At 39.0% G+C, this 20,565-nt stretch overlaps 1 protein-coding gene across 2 annotated transcripts; it reads left to right on the top strand.

The window, feature by feature from the left end:
- The first annotated feature begins 1,284 nt into the window (after positions 1-1,284).
- On the top strand, positions 1,285-15,960 carry LOC115686283 (signal peptide peptidase-like 2). Of its 2 annotated transcripts, none has more exons than XM_030611515.2 (14): positions 1,285-1,455; positions 3,375-3,533; positions 3,652-3,763; positions 3,937-4,053; positions 5,577-5,734; positions 5,940-6,119; positions 7,276-7,310; positions 7,399-7,555; positions 9,953-10,006; positions 10,078-10,170; positions 12,922-13,064; positions 14,118-14,188; positions 15,409-15,492; positions 15,579-15,960. In XM_030611515.2, the coding sequence occupies exons 1-14, from the start codon at positions 1,285-1,287 to the stop codon at positions 15,677-15,679; spliced, it is 1,635 nt and encodes a 544-aa protein (XP_030467375.1). In that variant the 3' UTR covers positions 15,680-15,960. The 2 variants fall into 2 exon arrangements, with proteins under 2 accessions (XP_030467375.1, XP_056177168.1); XM_056321193.1 differs by having other exon boundaries at positions 7,396-7,555.
- Positions 15,961-20,565: the final 4,605 nt, after the last annotated feature.

The following is a 20,565-nucleotide window of genomic DNA, read 5'->3' as shown; positions in this document are numbered from 1 at the left end:
CGCCCGTTTAAGTATACTACGTAGTCATGTCTTTCTTGTTTGATTTCATGAGTTTGATGTTGACTTGCAAGTTTTTTGGTGTTAAGACAACCCTAGGTTTGATTCCCTTGCACACCTAGGTTAGGATTTAGTCTTGTTTTAGAAGGATTCTAATCCTTTGCTTTTGCTAATAGCCGTGAGAAGTACATTAGAGTGTCTACTTTCGTGCTACGCTTTTGCCCTTGCCTAAGAATCGGATTTTTCTAGGGAAAGATTGAATCTATATGATTTTTACATTTATGCATATAGGATATAGCATGCATACAAATCAAATTTCATATAGATTAATGAGAAGAGATTGAAAAAGATTGCATGGCACGTAGGGCACCTCGCGTAGATTTGCATTTTAGATTGGGCAATCTAGATTATCTCGTGTCTAATTGATCTCATATCGGGTAAGTTAGGGCCTTGAGGTTAAATCCTAGAATCTTAATTTGCTTCATAAAAGATAATTACGTATAATATGATATTTTTTAACATCATAGCGATAAGTGATTCCTGATTAGATAATTTATGCATGTTGTCTAGGGCTTTAGGCATTTATTACACGATTATTTTAATACACGTTTACTTTTTGTCTCATAGCTCATGGGAGGTCTGTCCTAGGGCTTAATAATGAGGCCTTGTTAATTTTGCCCGATACGGCCCGTGATCTTCACCGTCCTCGTACTTCATTTGCTTAGATATCATTTGATCTTTATTGCTGCTTGATTTCATCTTTCCTGCTTAGCCTTTTTCAATCTTAATGCCCTATGCACGAGAGAGAAAATGATGAAGAAAACCGCGTCACTATTTTTCCGCCGATCAAATTGGGACGGATGCGATTGCGCAAATTCAACAAATTTTAATACCCGATCCCACTTTTCAAAAACTTTCATGATTCGATTGCGCTCTCATGACGAGTTTAGAAGATTCAATAAACCGCGCTTATCCCTAAATAGATCGGCCGAGACATCCACAAGCATGGTGCGCGGGGGCCGTTTTGGTCAAAATCGGATCAACAGCAATATTTAGCAAACTGCGCCCCCACCTAATCTTCTTCTTCTTCTCTTCTTTTTATTTATTTATTTATTTATTATTATTTTTGGGTCGAAATTATTTATTTATTATTAATTTTCCTAATTCTTGCGCGAGTTTGGTTGACAGGGGAGATCGAAAATCCATGCGCCCACCTCTCTCTCTCTCTCTCTTCAATCCTCAAATTTCTGCTTCGATCCTCCTCCCTCCCTTCCTTTCCGAGCAACGATGGCGTCCTCCTCCCCCCGCCGTCCTCCGCCGCCTCCGATCCTCCTCCCCCTCCTCCTCCTCCTCCTCCTCCTCCTGGCCGGAGCAGTTCCGCCGGCGTCGGCGTCGGACACCTCGCACGACGACGAGGCCGCCCCGACCTCCCCCTTCTGCCACAACGTCTTCCAATTGGTGACGATTCCCCTTCCTTCTTTCTTGGGAGCGCTTTCTCTTGCGATGGATTTTTTTTGGAACTGCGTTGTTTCGCTTCCGCCGCGGCCTCCGATTGAGCTTTTGGCGGTTCTCGGGCCCCGCGCCTCTTCCTTGTCGGGGAAGTTAGATTCCTCCGAGCTTCGATTTTCGATCTTTAGCTCCCGATTCGGGGGGCTGCCGAAGCGGATTGCGTCGATCGCCTGCTTTGTTTCGCTTGTTTGAATTTGCTCCGAGTTCGATTTCCGGGAGCTGCGTATTGCTGTGCGGGTAGTTGTGGCTTGGTGCATTGATTGCCAATAGTCAGTTGCGATTGCTGAGGAATGAGATGGAATTGGATCGAGCAGAGTTAGAGACGCTCGCTATTTGCGTAGCGGAAAATCGTTAATTAGGATCTGGAATGACGAGGTGTCGCGTCGATGATGTGAGCTTTCTTCGTTGTAGTGTCGAGAGAGTTGGAAAAAGCGCGTGAATATCGAATGAGTCTCGGTGGAAGTTTAGGGAGATCTGGCATCGGTAATGTGGCAATATGTTTGTTTTGCTTTAGGAATTAAAGTTTCAGGAAGAAATTTGGCAGTTCTGAACTCTGGTTGGTTTTTTTTTTTCGCTGAAGAAAATAGTTTTTTTAGTTTTTTCGTTTCTTAGGTTGAAACTGGGCTTACATCCTATAGAACAAGGTCTTCCTTAAATTTCCAAGGCTAGCAAGGTAGCAGAAGGTGTGTTTCTACAATAGCAATATGTAAGGGTCGGTTGAGAAAAAAAACTGATGTACTCTTCCTAAGAAACTTTTATACAGTTCTTTCACAAGTTTTTCTGGTATGTATCTTTGAAGTAAACATTGGTGACTACTCCAATTGTCTTTCAGTGGAGTCAACATGAATTGCACATGATTATATATTTAGATTCTTAACAATTCGAATTTGAGTCATCATGTCAAAGTAAATCCTGATTTGGCTGTTGCTCGGGTATTTTCTGGAACTATTACTTAAAGATGAAATGAAAATTCTTTCAATGCCGTGACAGACATGCCGCAAAGTATTGGTCAGAATTTAACAATGATTATTTTGAGGTTTTGAGGACATTTGAGGTCTCTTTCGAGACATGTCAATAATTTTGGTATGTGGTTCATGCTATTGTTGTTTGAGGATTGGTGTAACGTGTCCCAGGGAACTAAGATCGTGAGCATTGAAGTCAAGGAACCTAGCTTTGCTTTTGAAAAATTGAATGATGACGACTCCATCGTTGTGGATAAGCAGTTGTAGAATGTCTGTTTTTAAAAGGGATTTTTGGTGGTTTATTCGTATTTGGATACACCTGAAATGGGTTAGCAATCAAAACTTAAAAAGAAATTTTGAAAAGAAATGTAGGGACGTGAGTAGAAACCTTCCTTCATTGATGAGGCTGCAGAAGCTCTAAGACTTGAGCAGGCTTTAATGCTATGACAAAGATGTCTCTTAACGTAAATATATAGGCTCTATATTATGTGAAACAATCAATCTATGCCCTCCATTAAGCGGTGATGCTATCGTTTTTTCGTGTTACTAGTGTTATTAATACTCCTATGCACCTAACCATATGACATCACCATTTACCAATTCCATGTGTAATCGTGAATCCCTAGGCTGACCAGTTTTTTCTTTTTATCCATCTGGATTTGAAGATACTGATTTTGGTAGTGAGCCAGCAGAATTTATTCTTTTTCTCCCCTTGTTAGGTGAGAATCGAACAAGCTTTGTGAGAATTGCAGTTACACCTGTCAGCTTGAGATCATGACGTGCTCATGTTTGAAATTCTTGAGATCAAGACGTACTTATGTTTGAAATTCTTTATTCTGCATGATGGATGATATGGTCATTCTTTTGGGAGGCTGACTCTCTGATATACTGAGTGTAAACTTTCAGGTAAAAGTTGAAAGTTGGGTTAATGGCAGCAAAGGTAAAACTTTAGGTGGTCTAAGTGCAAGATTTGGGGCCTTGCTGCCTTCTGATGCTAAAAAAGGTGTCAAACTACCTCTTGTCTTGTCAAATCCCGCAAACTGCTGCTCAAATTCCTCCACAGAGGTATTACCTTCCTCATAAAGTGTCTTATTGTGATAATCAATTTGCTATATATTTGACAGGATTATGATCAACCTCTTGTTGATATTATCTTTGTTTTGATTTCTTTATATTTTGGCAGCTAAAGGGATCTATTGCTTTAGCCACACGTGGAGATTGTGACTTCACAGCCAAGGCGGAAATTGCACAAGTAGAAAGTGCTGCGGGCCTTTTGGTGATAAATGATGAAGAAGGTAGTGTAATCAGTGCACCATGATGAGGAATTTGGAGCCTTTATTTGGTCCTTTTTCTGCTTTAGTTCCTTGATTCTTCTACATCTATTGCAATAGCAGCGAAAGTTGAAGCTTAATGAAGGAGTTACACTTGGTTCAGTATTGCCTGATATTCATCTATCAAAACATTGCAGAACTTTTTGAGATGGTTTGCCCTGAAAATGGTACTGCTATGAACATATCAATTCCTGTCATAATGGTGTCGAAGTCCGCTGGAAGAATTCTGAATTCTATGCTAGTTGATGGACGAGGTGAGCTTTCTACCGTCTAGAGCATGCTTAAATTAAATTTTTCATGCTGCACATGATATGTCCTGACATTATGTGCTCCCCTTGAAAGGGGGGGGGGGGGGGTGTGGGAGATATAGAGAGATGGGCTGTAAAAGAAAGGATAGATGTATAAATGGGTCTTGGGCTTGCAAAAGATGGGCCCATTTTCCATATCCTTAAGCCAAATTAGCCTATTTCCTGGGTATAACAGGATCCTTGGGATCATATGTGGTCTGCAACCCTTCATGATCCCACGGTCCTGGGCTGTGATCCTGCTTCACTTCGTATTTACCTGCAATTTTTTGAGTAACTTCGATCATTTTAGGGACTTTTGGATTGTCGGATCACTTGCAATCCAAACAACCATGCCTACACAGGGTTGCTTTCATGAGAAAGCTTGGAGATATTACAAATGGGGGAAGCCATGTTACAAACCAGAGAAAACCTAGAGCAGTTTTGACAACACTGGACCATATCATTTGGTCATCCCCAAAACCATGGGTTTTAGCTAAACAAAGAAGAGCTGGGAAGGAGTCAATCAAAAAAAAGCTTCCAATAATCAAAACTATGTATGAAAGCTGGATTCCAATAAATTGATCCACCCTCTGAAAACATATAGTTTGAAACCATCGCATGCTTGTTGACTGCTTGAGAGCTAAAATGAATTTCTTCTACCATCTCCATTTTCACACACAATCCAATGTATAAAAGAGTTCCATCTCTTTATCAAAATTTTCACCAAACAGAATCACATTATGAAGAGAATCTCCATAGCGATTCACTCAGGAGGGCTTGCTTGAAGATAAATAAGTTCTTAAATCTCAATAAGAAGGAGTTTGAATGGTCTTTTTGTGATGTCAACCATACCATCCGAAGGGCTGTACCTCTGGAGCTATTCGATTCTCTTTGAAACTGAAACAGGAATTGGCAATAAAGAGAAAAAAAGAGTTATGACATCCTTCATACCATCCCGAGTGCTTTACCTTTGTAGCTGTTAAATTCTCTTTGAATCCAAAACAAGAATTGGCAATGAAGACAGAAAACGAGTTGGAAGACTGGAGAGATAATCCTTTTTAGAACCGCGAAGTGTATATTTTTCAATCTTCTTGAGGATATCATCCCTAATATTAGTTGATTGAAAAGAAGAGCCTAATGAAAGTCCGAAGTATTACAAAGGAAGAGCCCCAAACCATAACATCATTTGTGCACTTTTCTAATATTAGGATTCCATCCCTAATATTAGTTAAATGAAAAGAAGAGCCTAATGAAAGTCCAAAGTGTTACAAAGGAGGAGCCCCAAGCCATAACATCATTTGTGCATACTTTTCTAATTTTTTCTGCAATTTTGAAGTGAGAGGAAGATTGTGCTTAGTAGCGCTCCTACCAATGTTTCTTAACAATTTTTCCTATCCACTTTCACTATCTAAGCAGGATTACTATAGCTCGGTGTTTAGATATCTTCTTTTGGATGCTCCTGGTGTTTCTAATCACAAATTTCTTTGCAGTGGAGATACTATTATACTCCCCAGATCGCCCACTAGTTGACTTCTCTGTTGTCTTTCTATGGATGATGGCTGTTGGAACGATTGTCTGTGCTTCACTTTGGTCCGATTTCACTGCTGCTGAGCAGAATGATGAGCGCTATAATGAACTATCACCGAAGGTTATTCCTCTTCTTATTTTGAAGCTTATCTCTGGATGAAGTGCATTAATATGGTTTTAATCGATATTGAGTGTTACAGCTGTTTCTTTTCAGTCAGTATGCTTGTCCTTTTTTGCATGTGGACAATAGCAAATTTATTCCATCCTTTGTACCTGTCAACTTGACAGATTGACTATTTGAATATTATTTTTCTTTTGATGGATAGGAGTCTTCAAATGCTGGAATAGCCAAAGATGATTCTGAGAAGGAAGTCTTGGATATAAGTGTTAAGGGTGCTGTTTGCTTTGTCATTACAGCATCAGTATTTCTTGTGCTACTCTATTTCTTCATGTCATCATGGGTCTTATGGGTGCTGATAGTTCTCTTCTGCATCGGTGGTATTGAGGTAATTGCTCATTTATTGTTAGTTGAGTCCTTGAACTATTCATTTTTGTTGTAGAGAACTTTTGAAGTTATGACCGATGCTTAGCATGATTCCTTACCAACCTCTGCGCGAAGTTAGTGGTAGCAGCTGACAATGTGTATTAGATACTCTCTGTGTACCCATAGTCCTCGTCTTCACTTTGTTCTTTATCCATTTTTCTCTGTTTTTTTTCTTTTGGGGATTTTCTCCTTTTGGGGGATTTGGTGGGGGGGGGGGGGTGGGGGGGGTTGGTGAGGTGTGGAGGCAGGATGTGTGGAAGTTGGGGAACTATTGGTTGTAGTCCGTGGAAGATAGTTTGATTCTGCAAAAAGAAACACTAATACATTACTTGATCAACACAACAATCCAGATATGCTGATCTCCAAAGTCATTGTTCCTTAAGTTTGAATTAGTAAGAATGAGGAAAACATTACATGGGAGAGTTAAGGAGAAGTAAATTTGAACAGGTATAATACAATTGGTGGATATAATACGGAGTGTTATCTTCCGTGGAAGTCAGTTGTCTTCCTTTTAGGCCTTATTTCACAGGCATTTTATTTCAAGATCCTCTAAGCTACTATTCAATGCTAATGAAAGTGAAAATATTTATGAAGAAACCAGCAAAGGTAGCTCTACAACCTAACATTAACCCACAACAGTATTGGTGAATATCTGTGGCATTTCTATACTGGGTTATCAATCACGACGATTCTGTCCGTGCTGCTAAAGTTTCTTTTAGTAATCACAACTTGCTTGGCACTCATCACATGTAAAACAAAAATTGAGACTTTTTTCTTAGTCCCCCACTAGAACGTTTAGATAGCTTTGTCAGAGAATTGGGAGATAGTTCTTGCTTTGTTGAGTAATGTGGAGATGGAAATATATACTGCTTCAATTGCTGTAGAGAGGAGATGGAGTTACAGCTCTGTATCCTCAAGGATGATTACCCAAATTTCACTGTCAATCTGCACTCACTGCAATGTGCGATGTTACTATTCTATTGACTAGTCCTTTGTATGCCGGTTTTGTGGTATGTCGATCTTGTTCATCAGTTCATTAGTTTTTCTCAGTATAAGTGGGAGATTGATTATAGTAGTTTGTTATCATTTTTCTTTCACTTACATAATTCTTTTTACAGGGAATGCATTCTTGTATATTGGGGTTAATCTCTAGGTATCCTCTTCATCCTTTAGTTTCGTTATTGAAGATGTTCAATTTCTCTATGTTGATATGCTTACTTTGTCACGTCTTATGAAAGCAGAAAATCCAAAAACCGTAGCCAGAAGATGGTGTGTATACCTCTGATAGGAGAGGTGTCGTTGATCTCTGTAATCGTGCTAGTTTTATGCATGGCATTTGCCATTTTCTGGGCTGTAAATCAGGAGGCTTCCTGGGCTTGGATTGGACAAGATATTCTTGTGAGTTCACTACATTGGACTTTATCTATTTCTTTGTTTGTTTTGCTTGGCATGGGCTGGAGAAAAATGTGACTTGTCATCTTTGATGCTTCATATTATTCGTCTATCGTGTTGCTCTAGAACTTTAAGTGTGCTTACGCTATTCAAGGTTGCTTATTTGCCCTGGGTCCGGCTAAGGATAATCTTTGCACCAATATGGTATGTCATGGCAAGCAAGTTACTAAGCAGATATATTGAATCCTTTGGATTCTATTATCTAATTAATTTCTCCTGGAAAACCTTTTGGGAATGTATGATAATAGCTAGTTCCAAATGAGAAAGTGTTGGACATGTGCCAGTAAATGGATACACGTGTTAATCGGATAATATGTAGATCCAGAAATTCCCATAGAGCAGCGAGACTTAAGAAGTAATTCATGTTCATATAATGTGTTGATAGCAATTGGTGTTTTTCTTTGGAAGATTTCAAAAAGTATTTTGAAGTTTTCATTTACATATCAAAAACCATTTTCACTTTTTAAAAATCTGAAATTTGCATCTCCTCCAAATTGAAAAGACACATTTATCCCCAAACCCTACACCCATCTCTTTCCCCTCCCTCTCTTTCTCCACCCTCCTTACTTAGTCACAAACAATAGGCTCTCTCTCCACCCCTCACTGTTGCTACCTCCATCCCCTGATGCTGCTGCCTCCTTTGCCCCTTGCTGCCGAGCCCCTCACCCCAATGAGCCACCCTCTCTCTTATCTCATAGAGCTCCGGCTTGCAGTCATGGCAAGTCAAGTTTGCATGAGCCGCGTGGTAGAAAGGGATGGGCTTGCGTGAGCTGCAAGATCAGCCCCCCAGGGCTCGCGCGAGCCTGGCTAGCTTCGTGACAGAGCTCGGGGTGTCAATGTGAACTCTGTCACAGAGCTCACTGATCTCCCATGGCGGCAGGCTCCGATTCGGGACTGGTAGGGGGGAGCTGGTGGAGGAGAGAGAATGTGTTAGTATTTATGTTTTTTTTTTTTTGGGTAGGGTGTTTGGGAAGGAAAATGGCAATTACTGTAAATAAGTGAAGTTGTGAGGATGCAAGTTAATATGAAAGTGACAAAACTTAAGAGCTAAGTTGTATTTGATATGTGGGTGCAAATCTCAATAGGCTTTTTATAATTATGCTTTTTTTTTTCGCTTATTGATATTGATATTATTCTGGAAGATTTTTACCTCTATCAATCTTGATATTGTAGTGGATTCACTGCATAAATATTAACTATTATGTGATACACCCTATAAGGTTAATGCTCCTTATTGGTCCCCCACCTCAACTGACTTTATCATACTCATTGGAAAGGATGATGTTTCGTCTAAATTTTTTCATATCCTTACCATAGGTTTCTATAGTCTTATCTATCGTAGAGTTTTAGGTCATTGCCTAAATTGATCAGCAATCTTGTTCAACTTCCTTAGGTTTGTCCTGAACATAGAAATCCAAGTTAACATAAAAGTAGTTTATCACCTAGGTCAGGTCTATTGCGTGAAAACGAACAACCTCAAATTGAGGTTTTAGTTATTGTTGATAAGGGTTAGTACCCCTTTATCATTGCAAAAGCACCTCACAACATGATACCATCATGTCCCTCTTCTAGGCAACAAATTGACAATGGACGATTGGGGAATGATTGATGTATTGACCTTGCCTCTTCGATGGCGAAGGCATTGGGGAATGATGTTGGGCGATGGTGTTGGATGAGATTGATCAGTTTGCACAATGGGCGATTGTTGAAGGTGTAATGGGCTTAGGCTTTCTACACTGTAATCTGCATTGTACAGGTGGCAGTCCTCTGGATTTTTAGGGTTTATCTTTACACAGTGCTTTGGTACCATGTAACGGTGGAAATAAAGACTAGAGAGAACCACGTGTCATTGAGATTGCGCTTAAGTATTTAATCAAAATTATCAATTGCAAACTAGAAAACATGAATTACAGAATATCGCAATCACAAAATATGATATTTACACAGCTTCCTTTATTCCTAACAAGGAGCATCATGTATTTGTGTAAAACAATATTAGAAGTCAATGATTTTACTGCTATGACATGGAGTTCTTTCAAACCTAGATTTTTTGGGGCAGTTGCTTGACAGGTTGCATGTGTCAATACATTTGTCTCAACATAGCAATGCCATGTTTTTTTGTTTCTCATTTTGCTTCACCAGTTAGGTCTACACTTGGAGGCAATGGGGACTTGCCAATAAAGATAATCAGCATACATGTGCTTTTCTTTTGCCTTTTTACCTTTGTTTCTTAATTGCATAACGGTAGCTGGATTCTGCTTTTCCTGTAATGCTATTTGAGATTTGTTAGAGATATATTTCCTCGAAGTGTTTCTTTCCACTTAATTGATATGTTTTCTTCAGGGAATTTGCATGATGATAACAGTGTTGCAGATTGCACGTCTTCCAAATATTAAGGTAGCTCTAATTTTACTCATGTTTTGCACAAGTGATTTCTGTTGCCATACTGAAGATTGTGTTCCAATCAGGTTGCATCGGTATTACTATGTTGCGCATTTCTTTACGACATCTTTTGGGTCTTCCTCTCGCCTCTTCTCTTCAAAGAAAGCGTTATGGTTGTGGTAAGGTCTATACCACTCTTCTAAACCTGTTTTTACTCTTTTAAACCTTAAAGTGTAGGAATCCTGATTAATAATGGCATTGTTGATGTTATGAATATAAAAACAGAAGGTATGTTGAGACTGAAAGATTGGGATTTACTGTAACCTACCTGTCTTTAATATTTTAAAGCTATTTACGAATACACTTCTGTCATTACAAGAGCTCTTGAATTTCCCCCTCAACATGAAGATATATGTCATATTTTCCAAGCTTGTTGCTAATGTAATTCACTTGAGAACTATGGAGAGGCTATGTAGATATGTCAGAAAGCTAACCATTGGACCTCAAAAAGGTTGTTAAATTTCCCTAGAGATTAACTTTCCCTTATAAAGCAAGGTCAATCATAATACGTTTAGGTCTCTAAGGAAACACTGGATCTTAGGCTACAATGTACAGCAGCCTGATTAGTACAAAATAACAGTGCGGGCTCTGTCAGCGTAAATCCCAGTACCTCAACAAGATGCTTCAACCACATCAGCTCAGATGTAGTTGGAGCCATAGCTCTATAACTCTTCATGTGATTATCTATTAGAAGAAAGGTTACTGAACAATTTTGGTCTTCATTAAGTTGACTAATGAGATTTAATTAAAGGAGTATTGTGGGAGATGTAAAGTAGATGAGAAACGCAAGGAAATGGTACAGTTGTTCCAAGTGACAGTAGGTGAAGATATAGGACAAAAATATTTGTGATAGGATGAGCTGTTACCGCACATATGGTCATTGGGGCCAGAATTGAAAATCAATGGCTTAAGAAAGTGGCTGGACTGTGGCGCTCTGTGCTACGAAAACTAAGGAAGAGCTCTCCTGGTGGGCAGCTCAAAGCTTAAAGGATATTATTGCGCTCATCCTAAGAGATAGTGGTAGAGGCAAGAACACCAGAAACAACTCTGACCTGTGGACTTTCATTATGGACACTGAGATTAGTTTTCTGATCTAAAGCAAGTATCCGAGGAGAACAGCTATGTAAATAGTTACAAGTATCTCAAGCGTGACCGAGGTAGTTGCAATGAGTGCACTGTGGAGGGTCACCACAACTACCAGGACCTCCACATTCAAGTCTAGTGGTAATAACTTCAGCTCCACACCCGCCCACAGAACCTGTATATTGTAGCAACAGTATATGAATTGCTCGATATGGAATCACCGATGTTGTCTGCAAATGTAGAGGATATGGACAGCATGCTATGGAAAAGCATTTGGCAATGGTGCGATGCAGGCATCGCCTAAAATGTGCATTCAAATAGGCTGAAGTTCCGGTCAAAAACCATGAAGACAGAGAACTGTACACATCATAACTCGTTGCTCCTGCTGATATAAAAAATTACTGGTAAAAGGCCTAAGGTCATTAAATTCATTATTAATGTCTATAATGTACCAAGATAAGTGCTCACAAATGCTCGATGAAGCTGAAACATGGTCATCGGGCTAGGTTGAAAGGATTGCCACAGTAGATTGAGCAAAATGGAGCATTCACTTTGGGCCCAATTGCCTGATCGGTCTCGGGAATATTAGATACAACTTTGGTAAGATGATCCTCAAGGCTTTGACCAAGGAACTATATTTCAACTGCAGCAAGCCAAGCTGAATAACTTTTTCCCATTTAATTTTTCTGTAGCAATAGTGGGGCTTCCTGGAAGAATGGGAATAACCACACAGGAAGATGTGAATGAGGTGGTAGATGACAGAGTTGATACATCAGTAGCAGGTGGTGACAACTTTGTTTGATCATTTATTTGTTTTGGATTCAGAGGGAGCTCCACCTTAACAGATCGATCCCTAAAATTTAATTACATCAACTGGCGTCAAGGAGCAACGGTTGCCGAAATTTTTCTGTGATGGAGTAGAAACTCGGGAAACAGTGGATTGAAGCTTTGAGAATGACTTTGTAGTCTCAGGAAAAGAGACCAGAAACTAGCTGACCTCATTGAAGTTCTCAGTTCAACAACGATGAGTCGATGAAAATGCTGAGCAGTGACAACTAACTAACCATGACAACTTGCTGGAGATTGATTCTGAGGAGGAGACACATGGTGACGATTGGTCGAAGTCCGACAGCGATGAAGAATGGAGTGAAGTTGATGGCCACAATATTGCACTTGGACATTGGTGGAGCAGGACAATGGATGAAAGCACTTCTCTCAGATGATAGCAGAGTAGGATAAGCGCGATGAAGAATATAATGGATCGATAATACTGGTGGAGATGATCAATGTGATTATGGACGATTAGATTCAGTCTTATTTACGATTAGGGATTCAATTTCTCTTGGCTCTTGGCGGCAAAAGAGATGTACTTGTGCAATACAGGAAGTGGGATATATTTGTACTTCAACCGCAAATCTTGTAATACGTCCCTCTGTCCTTCCTTATCTTGCCTCCATTCTTTTCCCACCATACCAATCCCAACTAAAAGTTTCCTTTTCCATTCCAGATATAGAGCAGTTTGGAGCTACATGTCTTGTAGAAATAAGATGGAAAATTTTCTCTCTCGCATTTAGATGAGTCTTGTCGTGTTTACAATGGTCTTCCCGACTATGGAACGAAATTTTTAACCAACCATGCGGAATCACATCAAAATATGACTGCTGCATGTTTTTGGAAGTTTATTTCCTTGGTACTAGGTTAAGGGGATAGTTTTTAACATTCATTTTGGAAGTTACTTCGGTTCTTATCAGTTTATTTTCTTGAATAATTTCATTCCCCATTTGTAGGTTGCTCGTGGTGATAATAGTGGTGGAGGTTCCATTCCTATGCTGTTGAGAGTCCCTCGGCTCTTTGACCCTTGGGGTGGTTATGACATGATTGGGTTTGGGGACATTCTTTTTCCTGGTCTTCTTGTTTCACTTCTTTTCAGGTAAAGATTTGAAATGTGCTTAATTATACCTTAGGATTGGAAAAAAGTGGATAAAAGGTAGTTCTCCTAATTTTTTCAGGTAAATAGATAAAAAGTAGATCCGACCAAAAAAAAAGAAGATAAAAAGTATTTCTCTGAACTTTTTTATGCAATGAAGAAAATAGTTCAGAACTTATGTCAAGTACATTAGGCATTTCCTGTTAACTATTTGAAAAATCATATGGATGACGTACTAACTTTATTTACCACTCTTTTCATCTTTGTTCATTTACAAAAAAACGTGAATATGCCTTCCATCTTGTTAATTCCCTCAGGGACACTCATCATAACCTTTCCACACTGCTCCTATATGCATATACATGCCTTGTATTATCAAGTTAGTGAACAAATAGCTTGTATACTTCATTTCTTTCAGCATTCACATTTCAGTAACTTAATGTTGGTCATTGTGCTAGTTATAGGCCTGAGTACCTGCTAATGTGAAACTGCATTTGTGAAAGAAAGTCCAAAGTTTTGTTAAAATAATACTCATGTCACATGTCAAGTAGTCTATAGATTATGGTAAAATTCCAAGTTGCTGAGATATAAGAATCTGCTTGCAACTGTTTATAAGAATGTGTCATTTAATAACCTGTTGAACTCATTCTTTTTCCATCATCCGGATGGAGTCGAACAACAAACTGTTGGAGGTTGTCTGAATCCTTGGATTGTTCATTTCTTTTTCCACTTAGGGTCCGTTTGTTTAGCAGAAAATACCCGTTTTGTAAAATATTTTCCCAATAATGATTGGTTTTATCACTTGGAATAATTAGCCAATAAAAAATATTTTCATTTTCGACAATAATTTATGCCTATGATGCTTAAGTAATTATCGACAACTGGTGGATATACTTGCCTGTGATGATTAAGTAATTATTCACTGAAAGTGTCCAGACATTATATTACAAATCCAACAATGGATGTAAAGGTAGCTGGTTCTTACAAATCTTGTGTCAACGTCATGCATGACCGTAAATGCAATCTTTCTGATTATTTTTGAGTTGGTTTTCTCAGATTTGACAAAGAAAATAAGAGAGGTTTACTAAATGGATATTTTCTCTGGAGCACTGTTGGATATGGAGTTGGTGAGTACTTAACAATTTTCTATGTCTCATTATTTGCTGTCTTCTCTCTCGTTGCTTTTATTGTGCTCTAGAGATATTGTATTTCCTTCTCATGTATAATAAGAGTTGGTTGTATTGTCTGTCTTAGGTGAATGAATTTCTATTTCCTGTTCTTTGTGAAGAACGTGTATCATGAAATCGATTTGTGTTTAAATGCTTCTCGAGTCGGTGTTGGTTTTATCCTCCTAGTCACTTTTGCTTTTTCCCTCTGCATCATCCATTTCCTCCATGTTTAAGTGGTTGTTAGTGGCACGCTTGGCTTTTCTCAGTTTGTAGATGTTTTTCAAACCAAACCAAAAATTTTGGCTTGTCATTAGATCATGCTGTGAACTTCCGAGGATAAGGCCGAACTAGATAACAGTGGCTATTTACTCTTACCTAACTTTTTCAGTTAGAACTATTGGCATTTTGGATAATAGAATATAAAATAGCTCCCATATGAAACAGCTGGGACTGGCTTGTTAACTTGGCTTCAGCCTTAGTCCAATCTGGCTGGCTTTGATTGGTGGCTCTCCAAATCAGATTAAATTGGTCTTCAACACTGGTACATTGCTGTCCCGAATCCTGAATGTCCGGAGCTGACCAAAGTAGTAACTTCACCGGAATATTAGCATGGGGGCTATGTTTCTCTGCCTTTAAAGTCGTGAAAATTGCTTCATTCTGCTGGAGCTACTTTAGTATCTTAACAGAATATTCGAAGTAGTATTGTCACAAATGAATAGGGTCCTAGATGTAAACATTTTTAGCGCCTCTCAGCCATAAAAATAAGCTCCGTGGCAATTCGTGCTGGAGAGGTCTGGTTCTGCTTGGAGAAGAATTATATATACCATTATGTTTCTAATGCTGATGACGTCAGCAGCCAGCCTTTCGATCATTATACTGATTGGCACACGAGCTGCTTCCTGTACCAGATTTTACACCTGGCTTTCGAGAAATTGCTTGAAATTCAAGATTATGCTCTCATCTGACATATTCTTCCTCTTTTTCATATTCATATGGGTTTTGTGATCAGATTAAACGCCATCTACTTGTATGACTCCTAATAGTTTTCCTGCAGTTTGGTTAATTGAAAGTTTTTATCTCTTCGTTACGTACACCTGACTACTTGTGATATCGTGGTTGTTTGGACACTGGCATGTACTTTTTACCATCCCTGATGGAGCTTTCTATTCTTTTTGCAGGCCTTTGTCTTACATACCTAGGCTTATACCTTATGGATGGTCATGGCCAACCCGCTCTTCTTTACCTTGTTCCTTGTACATTAGGTACCCAAATGCACGATTCGCTCAACCCATAATGGCTTTCTGCTTGATTGTTGATTAACCTTTTTTCTTTTCTTTTTTCGATCCAGGGCTCTCAATAGTTTTGGCTTTGATAAGAGGAGAATTAAAACACCTTTTGAACTATGGCAACGAGCCATCGCCCTCAGATGATCGTCCAGGGGAAGCTTGAGTGTTTGTACCCGTAGAAGCACCGGCGAGAACGAGGTGTGATGAAAGCTGCTGATACATGTGGAAGCTTATTGGGTAAAGACAACGACTTCCTTCCCTTATGGATATATTATGACGTACATATTCATTGAATAGGGAAAAGAGCACCTCGAAAAGTTGAAATATTGGTCGTAAATATGTTAAAAATTTATTGTAAGATCCCATTGTAATTTCCATCTGGATGTATAAATCAAGACGCAATTGTTATCGCAATGATATTTGCCTTGTTCTTTCTCTTTCTCAGATCTTCGCATTGATCATGTGTAACCCTAAAATCCTATCCTAAGAATAGATCATGCTGAAATCATACTGTGAGAATCGAAATTGGTTTGATCGTATGATAGTTCCATGTTATCTTAGTCTGTGAGCCTTCATTTTATTATCGCATCAAATGATGATCCGTGCGCGGGTCTTAATCTTGTTTTGTGCATCATTCGTGTTTTCATACCAAGCAATCACGACGGCGAATCGACCTTTTCCGCATAACATGACGATGGCCATTTGATGTTAGCATGCAGTTTCATCATATTAGCATACGACCGAGTATCATCGATCAATTTCATGCAATTTTATTATGACAGCCTGTGATAGCAAGTCATTCCGTTCAATTGTGAAGAAAACTGCATTCGATATCCTTCTTTTGTCGGCGTTCGATTTCAGAACGTCGTGCAATTCCATCGCAGCGTGCAATTTCCACACGAAACGTGCCATTTCAAAGCGGCGTGCGATTGCGTCAACTTCGTTCATTTTATGTGTCATAAAATTTTTCCGGCGACCTGCGTGATCACGGCACATTCGATTTAGATGCAATATTCTGTTCATAATGCAATGGATCGCAATGATCTGGTCTTATACCTTGAATTCTATATGACAGACATCGTTAATCAACACTTCAAGAACTCAACCGATGGTATTAAATTCAAAGATGCCAAACTTTTTCAAAAGACGAAGTCGGTTTTATCAATAAATAATTTCTAAATAATTTCAAAAATTATCATGGGATATAGTCACACGCACGGAACTTCCAGTCACAAATCGACGCTTTCGAGGTCTTTACCTCTACAGTCCCGCTCGGACCGATCCCCTCGGTCGATGAATCATTGCTTTAACTTATTTAAACGAGCTTTTTTTACAAATGCAAACACAGCTGAATGCTTCGTTTGTTCAAGGTATAGTCTCTCTCCTTTGGTCTTGTGGTTATTCGCCAAAGGATACCGAGCTTGCGATGGTAGTCGAAAGCCGAGGTACGAAGACTCGCCTTCCCTGGCGAGCATCGCAATTAGCTTGGTTAGGGCACCTCGGGTAACATAGTTTGATCTTTAAAGTTACATTCATAGAAGCGTTCGATCCGAGCATGCGTTAGGGCCAGTTTTTCCAACTAAGACCGTGACCGCTAGCTGCTCACCTTGCCATTTGTCTTCCCTTTTTGTCTCGAGAGCTTGCGTATGCGCCTCGGTTCATGGCTCGGCCGAGGGCTCCATTGTGTCGTTTGAGTTCATTCCCTCATTATTTGTTCTTGATCATGTCCTATTTCGTGAAAGATTAGGACGTGTTGTAGTATATTTCAAGTTATAAGTTGCGTATGCTTGACTCTAAGTTGATTGAGGCGGGTGGGAGAACCGTTCATAGAGGACCGATTTAGTGATGATGATATTTGCTCCTTTCTTTGTTGTCATTCATGTTGTCTAGCTTCATTGCCATAGGGTAATCACATGTTGGAGTTCATTTGTCATCAACATTGTGTCCCGTAAGCATAATTGTTTAATCTTGAACTCGGTTTCCTCGGAGGGTCTCTCGGTTCAGCCTTAATCGCACCAAGCCGTGATTGGCCGGAACGCCCTCTTGCGGCGTCCCCGGCCGTTGTCGCGTCGGGGTGTTTCGCGATTCGATCGGGACCGCATGGAAGACAAACAAGCCTCTTCAACTCGCTATCCAGCACACTTAGTCCACTGGACAGCGGGGCTGTGAGTCCTTATTTGGCTTTTCTGAAGGTCTTGGGGCGTCCATTTCACGTTATTGCATTATTTCCGAGTGACACTTGCCTTTTAAGCCATACCATTATCAAATATAAATAAAAATAACAAAAAAAAATTGATAACTAAAAATTCCAAAAAAAAAAAAAAAACGATCTTGCACTTAATGATAAATTGCATGTTTAGGCCTAGTTTAATCCGTGCCTAATCGTTGCTCATTTTCATTAGAAAGTATATACATTCTTTGCCCGACTTGTATAAGATTTTATTTTCCGCACTTTTACCGCTTCATTATGACGTTGGTTTACTACTTGTGATGTTGTAACTGTTCTTGTGGTTGTTGATATACTCAAATCCTGTTGTGTGAGTTGACAATGCGTGGCCACCAAGATGCGCGTGGTTAGGAATGCTAAAATCGAAAAGATCGTACGAAATGTTCTCGAATAAAAAGGTATTAAATTTGGGTGTTAGATAAACCCCTAGTGTAATTAAGTCCTCGGGCTCTTATCTCTGATTCCATGAGCAAAACGTCCTTCCACATTTTGCTTGACCTCTAAGAGGCCTCTAATAGGTTAATGGAATAGGTTAGGGGCGAAAACATGAGCTTTTCTTTTTCTTTTGGGTTAACGCCGCGAGAAACCCCAAACTGGTACGCCTGTGACAATTTTATCCCAAACTAATTTTTTGACCACCAGAAACCCCCAAAACTGATATACCTGTGACAAATTTACCCTTAGTTTATTTTCGTTAAATTTTACTGTCAAATTGTTTTGTTAAGTGACACATGGCAATTGACGGATGTACCAATTTTATGTTTTACCTTCCGTTTGTCAAAGGCGTACCAGTTTATGATATTTTTTGGTATTAATTCAATTTAATGGAAACTAACGGAGACTAAATTTGTCACAAATATACCAGTTCGGAGTTTTTTATGGTTAAAAAAATTAGTTTGGAGTAAATTTGTCACAGGTGTACCAGTTTGGGGTTTTTCGTGATATTAACCATTTTCTTTTAGAGTGGATAGTTGCTCATACTGAACATGGGGATTTTAATGCTTGATAGTGCTTTCAAGAAGAGCCAATGAAGAGAAGGATAAGAGAATTTGACAGTTCAATAGCAATGTGGAAGAGTCTTCCTTTCAATAGCAATTAGGGTGTACTAGTTTCGCGAAAAATGAATGATTTTGAAATTATCTTCCTAAAAATGATGGCTTGTATCGTTTACGATAATAAATAAACGAAAAAATATTTTCATTATCCACGAAAATATTTAGGCATAAATTGTTATCGATAATGAAAACATTTTCAATAACTAATTACTTCAAGCGATCAATTTTAGGAAAACTGTGTTCTAATTCATTCATTTTTAGACGAAATAAACAGAGCCTTGGTATTGCTCTTGGCAACATGAATGGGAAAGATAATTTCCCTACTTTGAATGGACGGTGTTCCAACAACGACTTACCATCTATCGGTATTAGGCGCGAACGACCCGATCACGCGACTCGACGGGCTCGAGAGGCTGCTCTTGTCAGGCTATATCTCGTCGCAAGGGCCGCGCCAATCTTTCAACAAAACCCGAGTTGTGCAAACTAAGTCATGTTTGCTGTTTTATTGAGCTAAATTTGACTTGGGCAATGTTCGTTCATTGCTACTAAAGTGAGGGGTGGGTACAAATACATGAGGACGCTTTCCTTTGCCTGCTTGCGGAGAGGGCTGTCCACCTTCGCCCAAGCACGGTGGCTGTCTCGCTTTCTTCTTTTCTAATATTTACAGCTTCTTCTTCTTTGTGGTGACTCCCATTTGACACCACATCAGTATTTTTATTATTCAAAATAGAAGGAATCCATGAAATTACTTATTATATTGTTGTGGACAATTTTTGGAACTCGATTATATAATTCGAAAGTTTCAGACGACTTGATTGCACACTTTCGTTACGATTATTTGTTTTTGAGCGCACGGAAAAATCAAATCACTTTTCTTGAAGATAAAATTTCGGGTAAAACCATTTCCTTCAACATAAAGTTTTTCATGAAACAAATACGCTTTTGAGATAACATTTAAAGCAGCCTAAAATGTTAATTGGACCCTAGAGGTAAGTAAAATCCACCTTAATATTGGTGATTATCTGGTTAGAAAACTCAACGTCTTAGTCATGTGAAGTCATTCCTCAATCATGAACACTTTGTTCGGTAGAAAGGTGGCTAGAATATAAATGAAGGGATTCAAATAACTATGAGAGAAAATAAGAGAAGGGGGAGATAGACGGATTTAAATTATGATGTTGTTTCGGATGCTATCGAGAAAAGGAATGGAGAGAATTGCACTATGACACCAATGACCTTTTATGTATTTATAATTTATAAAAGGGAAAATTACCCAATACGTGTACGAATGCCAATTTAGTCTTAAAATTTTTAACTTTGTCAATTTAGTCCTTTACGCGAAATTTCAATGTAATCTTTCCGGTTAATTTTCTCTGAAAATCACTGATGTGACGATCCAATCATTGTCGGCTGTCCAACGCGGCACACTGCCACGTCTGCAATTTCCAGCGAAATTGGCCGGAAAGACTACGTTGGAATTTCGCGCAAAAATTTAGGACTGAATTGGCAAAATTGAAAAATTTAGGATCGATTTGACAATCCTTACAATAAGTTTACGATATAGTAGACAACTTCCCCACTTAAATAAAATTATGGTACAAGTAAGTGAGAAAGAAAATTTTGTTTGTTTAGAAAATCAATCCCTATGAATCCTTCCTCCCATAGACAGACAGATTTGGAGGGTTTTAAAGAACGTACAAATTTAGCTATTCCAAATCGTACCTAATTATTCCTAATCATTTTGCCCTTTTCTCTCCATCTCCTTCC

Source organism: Syzygium oleosum, unplaced genomic scaffold, assembly GCF_021117445.2.
Source record: "Syzygium oleosum isolate NSW1041296 unplaced genomic scaffold, Sole_v2.1 Sole_v2.01, whole genome shotgun sequence".
Lineage (NCBI taxonomy): Eukaryota > Viridiplantae > Streptophyta > Magnoliopsida > Myrtales > Myrtaceae > Syzygium > Syzygium oleosum.
The sequence above is the reverse complement of the archived record's forward strand: the minus strand, read 5'-3'. Positions and strand labels throughout refer to the sequence as shown.

Bases quoted from the DNA above. Each gene is read 5' to 3' on its own strand.
- LOC115686283 (XM_056321193.1), top strand. From the start codon at position 1,285: ATGGCGTCCTCCTCCCCCCGCCGTCCTCCGCCGCCTCCGATCCTCCTC. The intron at 1,456-3,374 runs GTGACGATTCCC...GTAAACTTTCAG, and splicing joins GCCACAACGTCTTCCAATTG to GTAAAAGTTGAAAGTTGGGT. The intron at 5,735-5,939 runs GTTATTCCTCTT...TTTGATGGATAG, and splicing joins ATAATGAACTATCACCGAAG to GAGTCTTCAAATGCTGGAAT.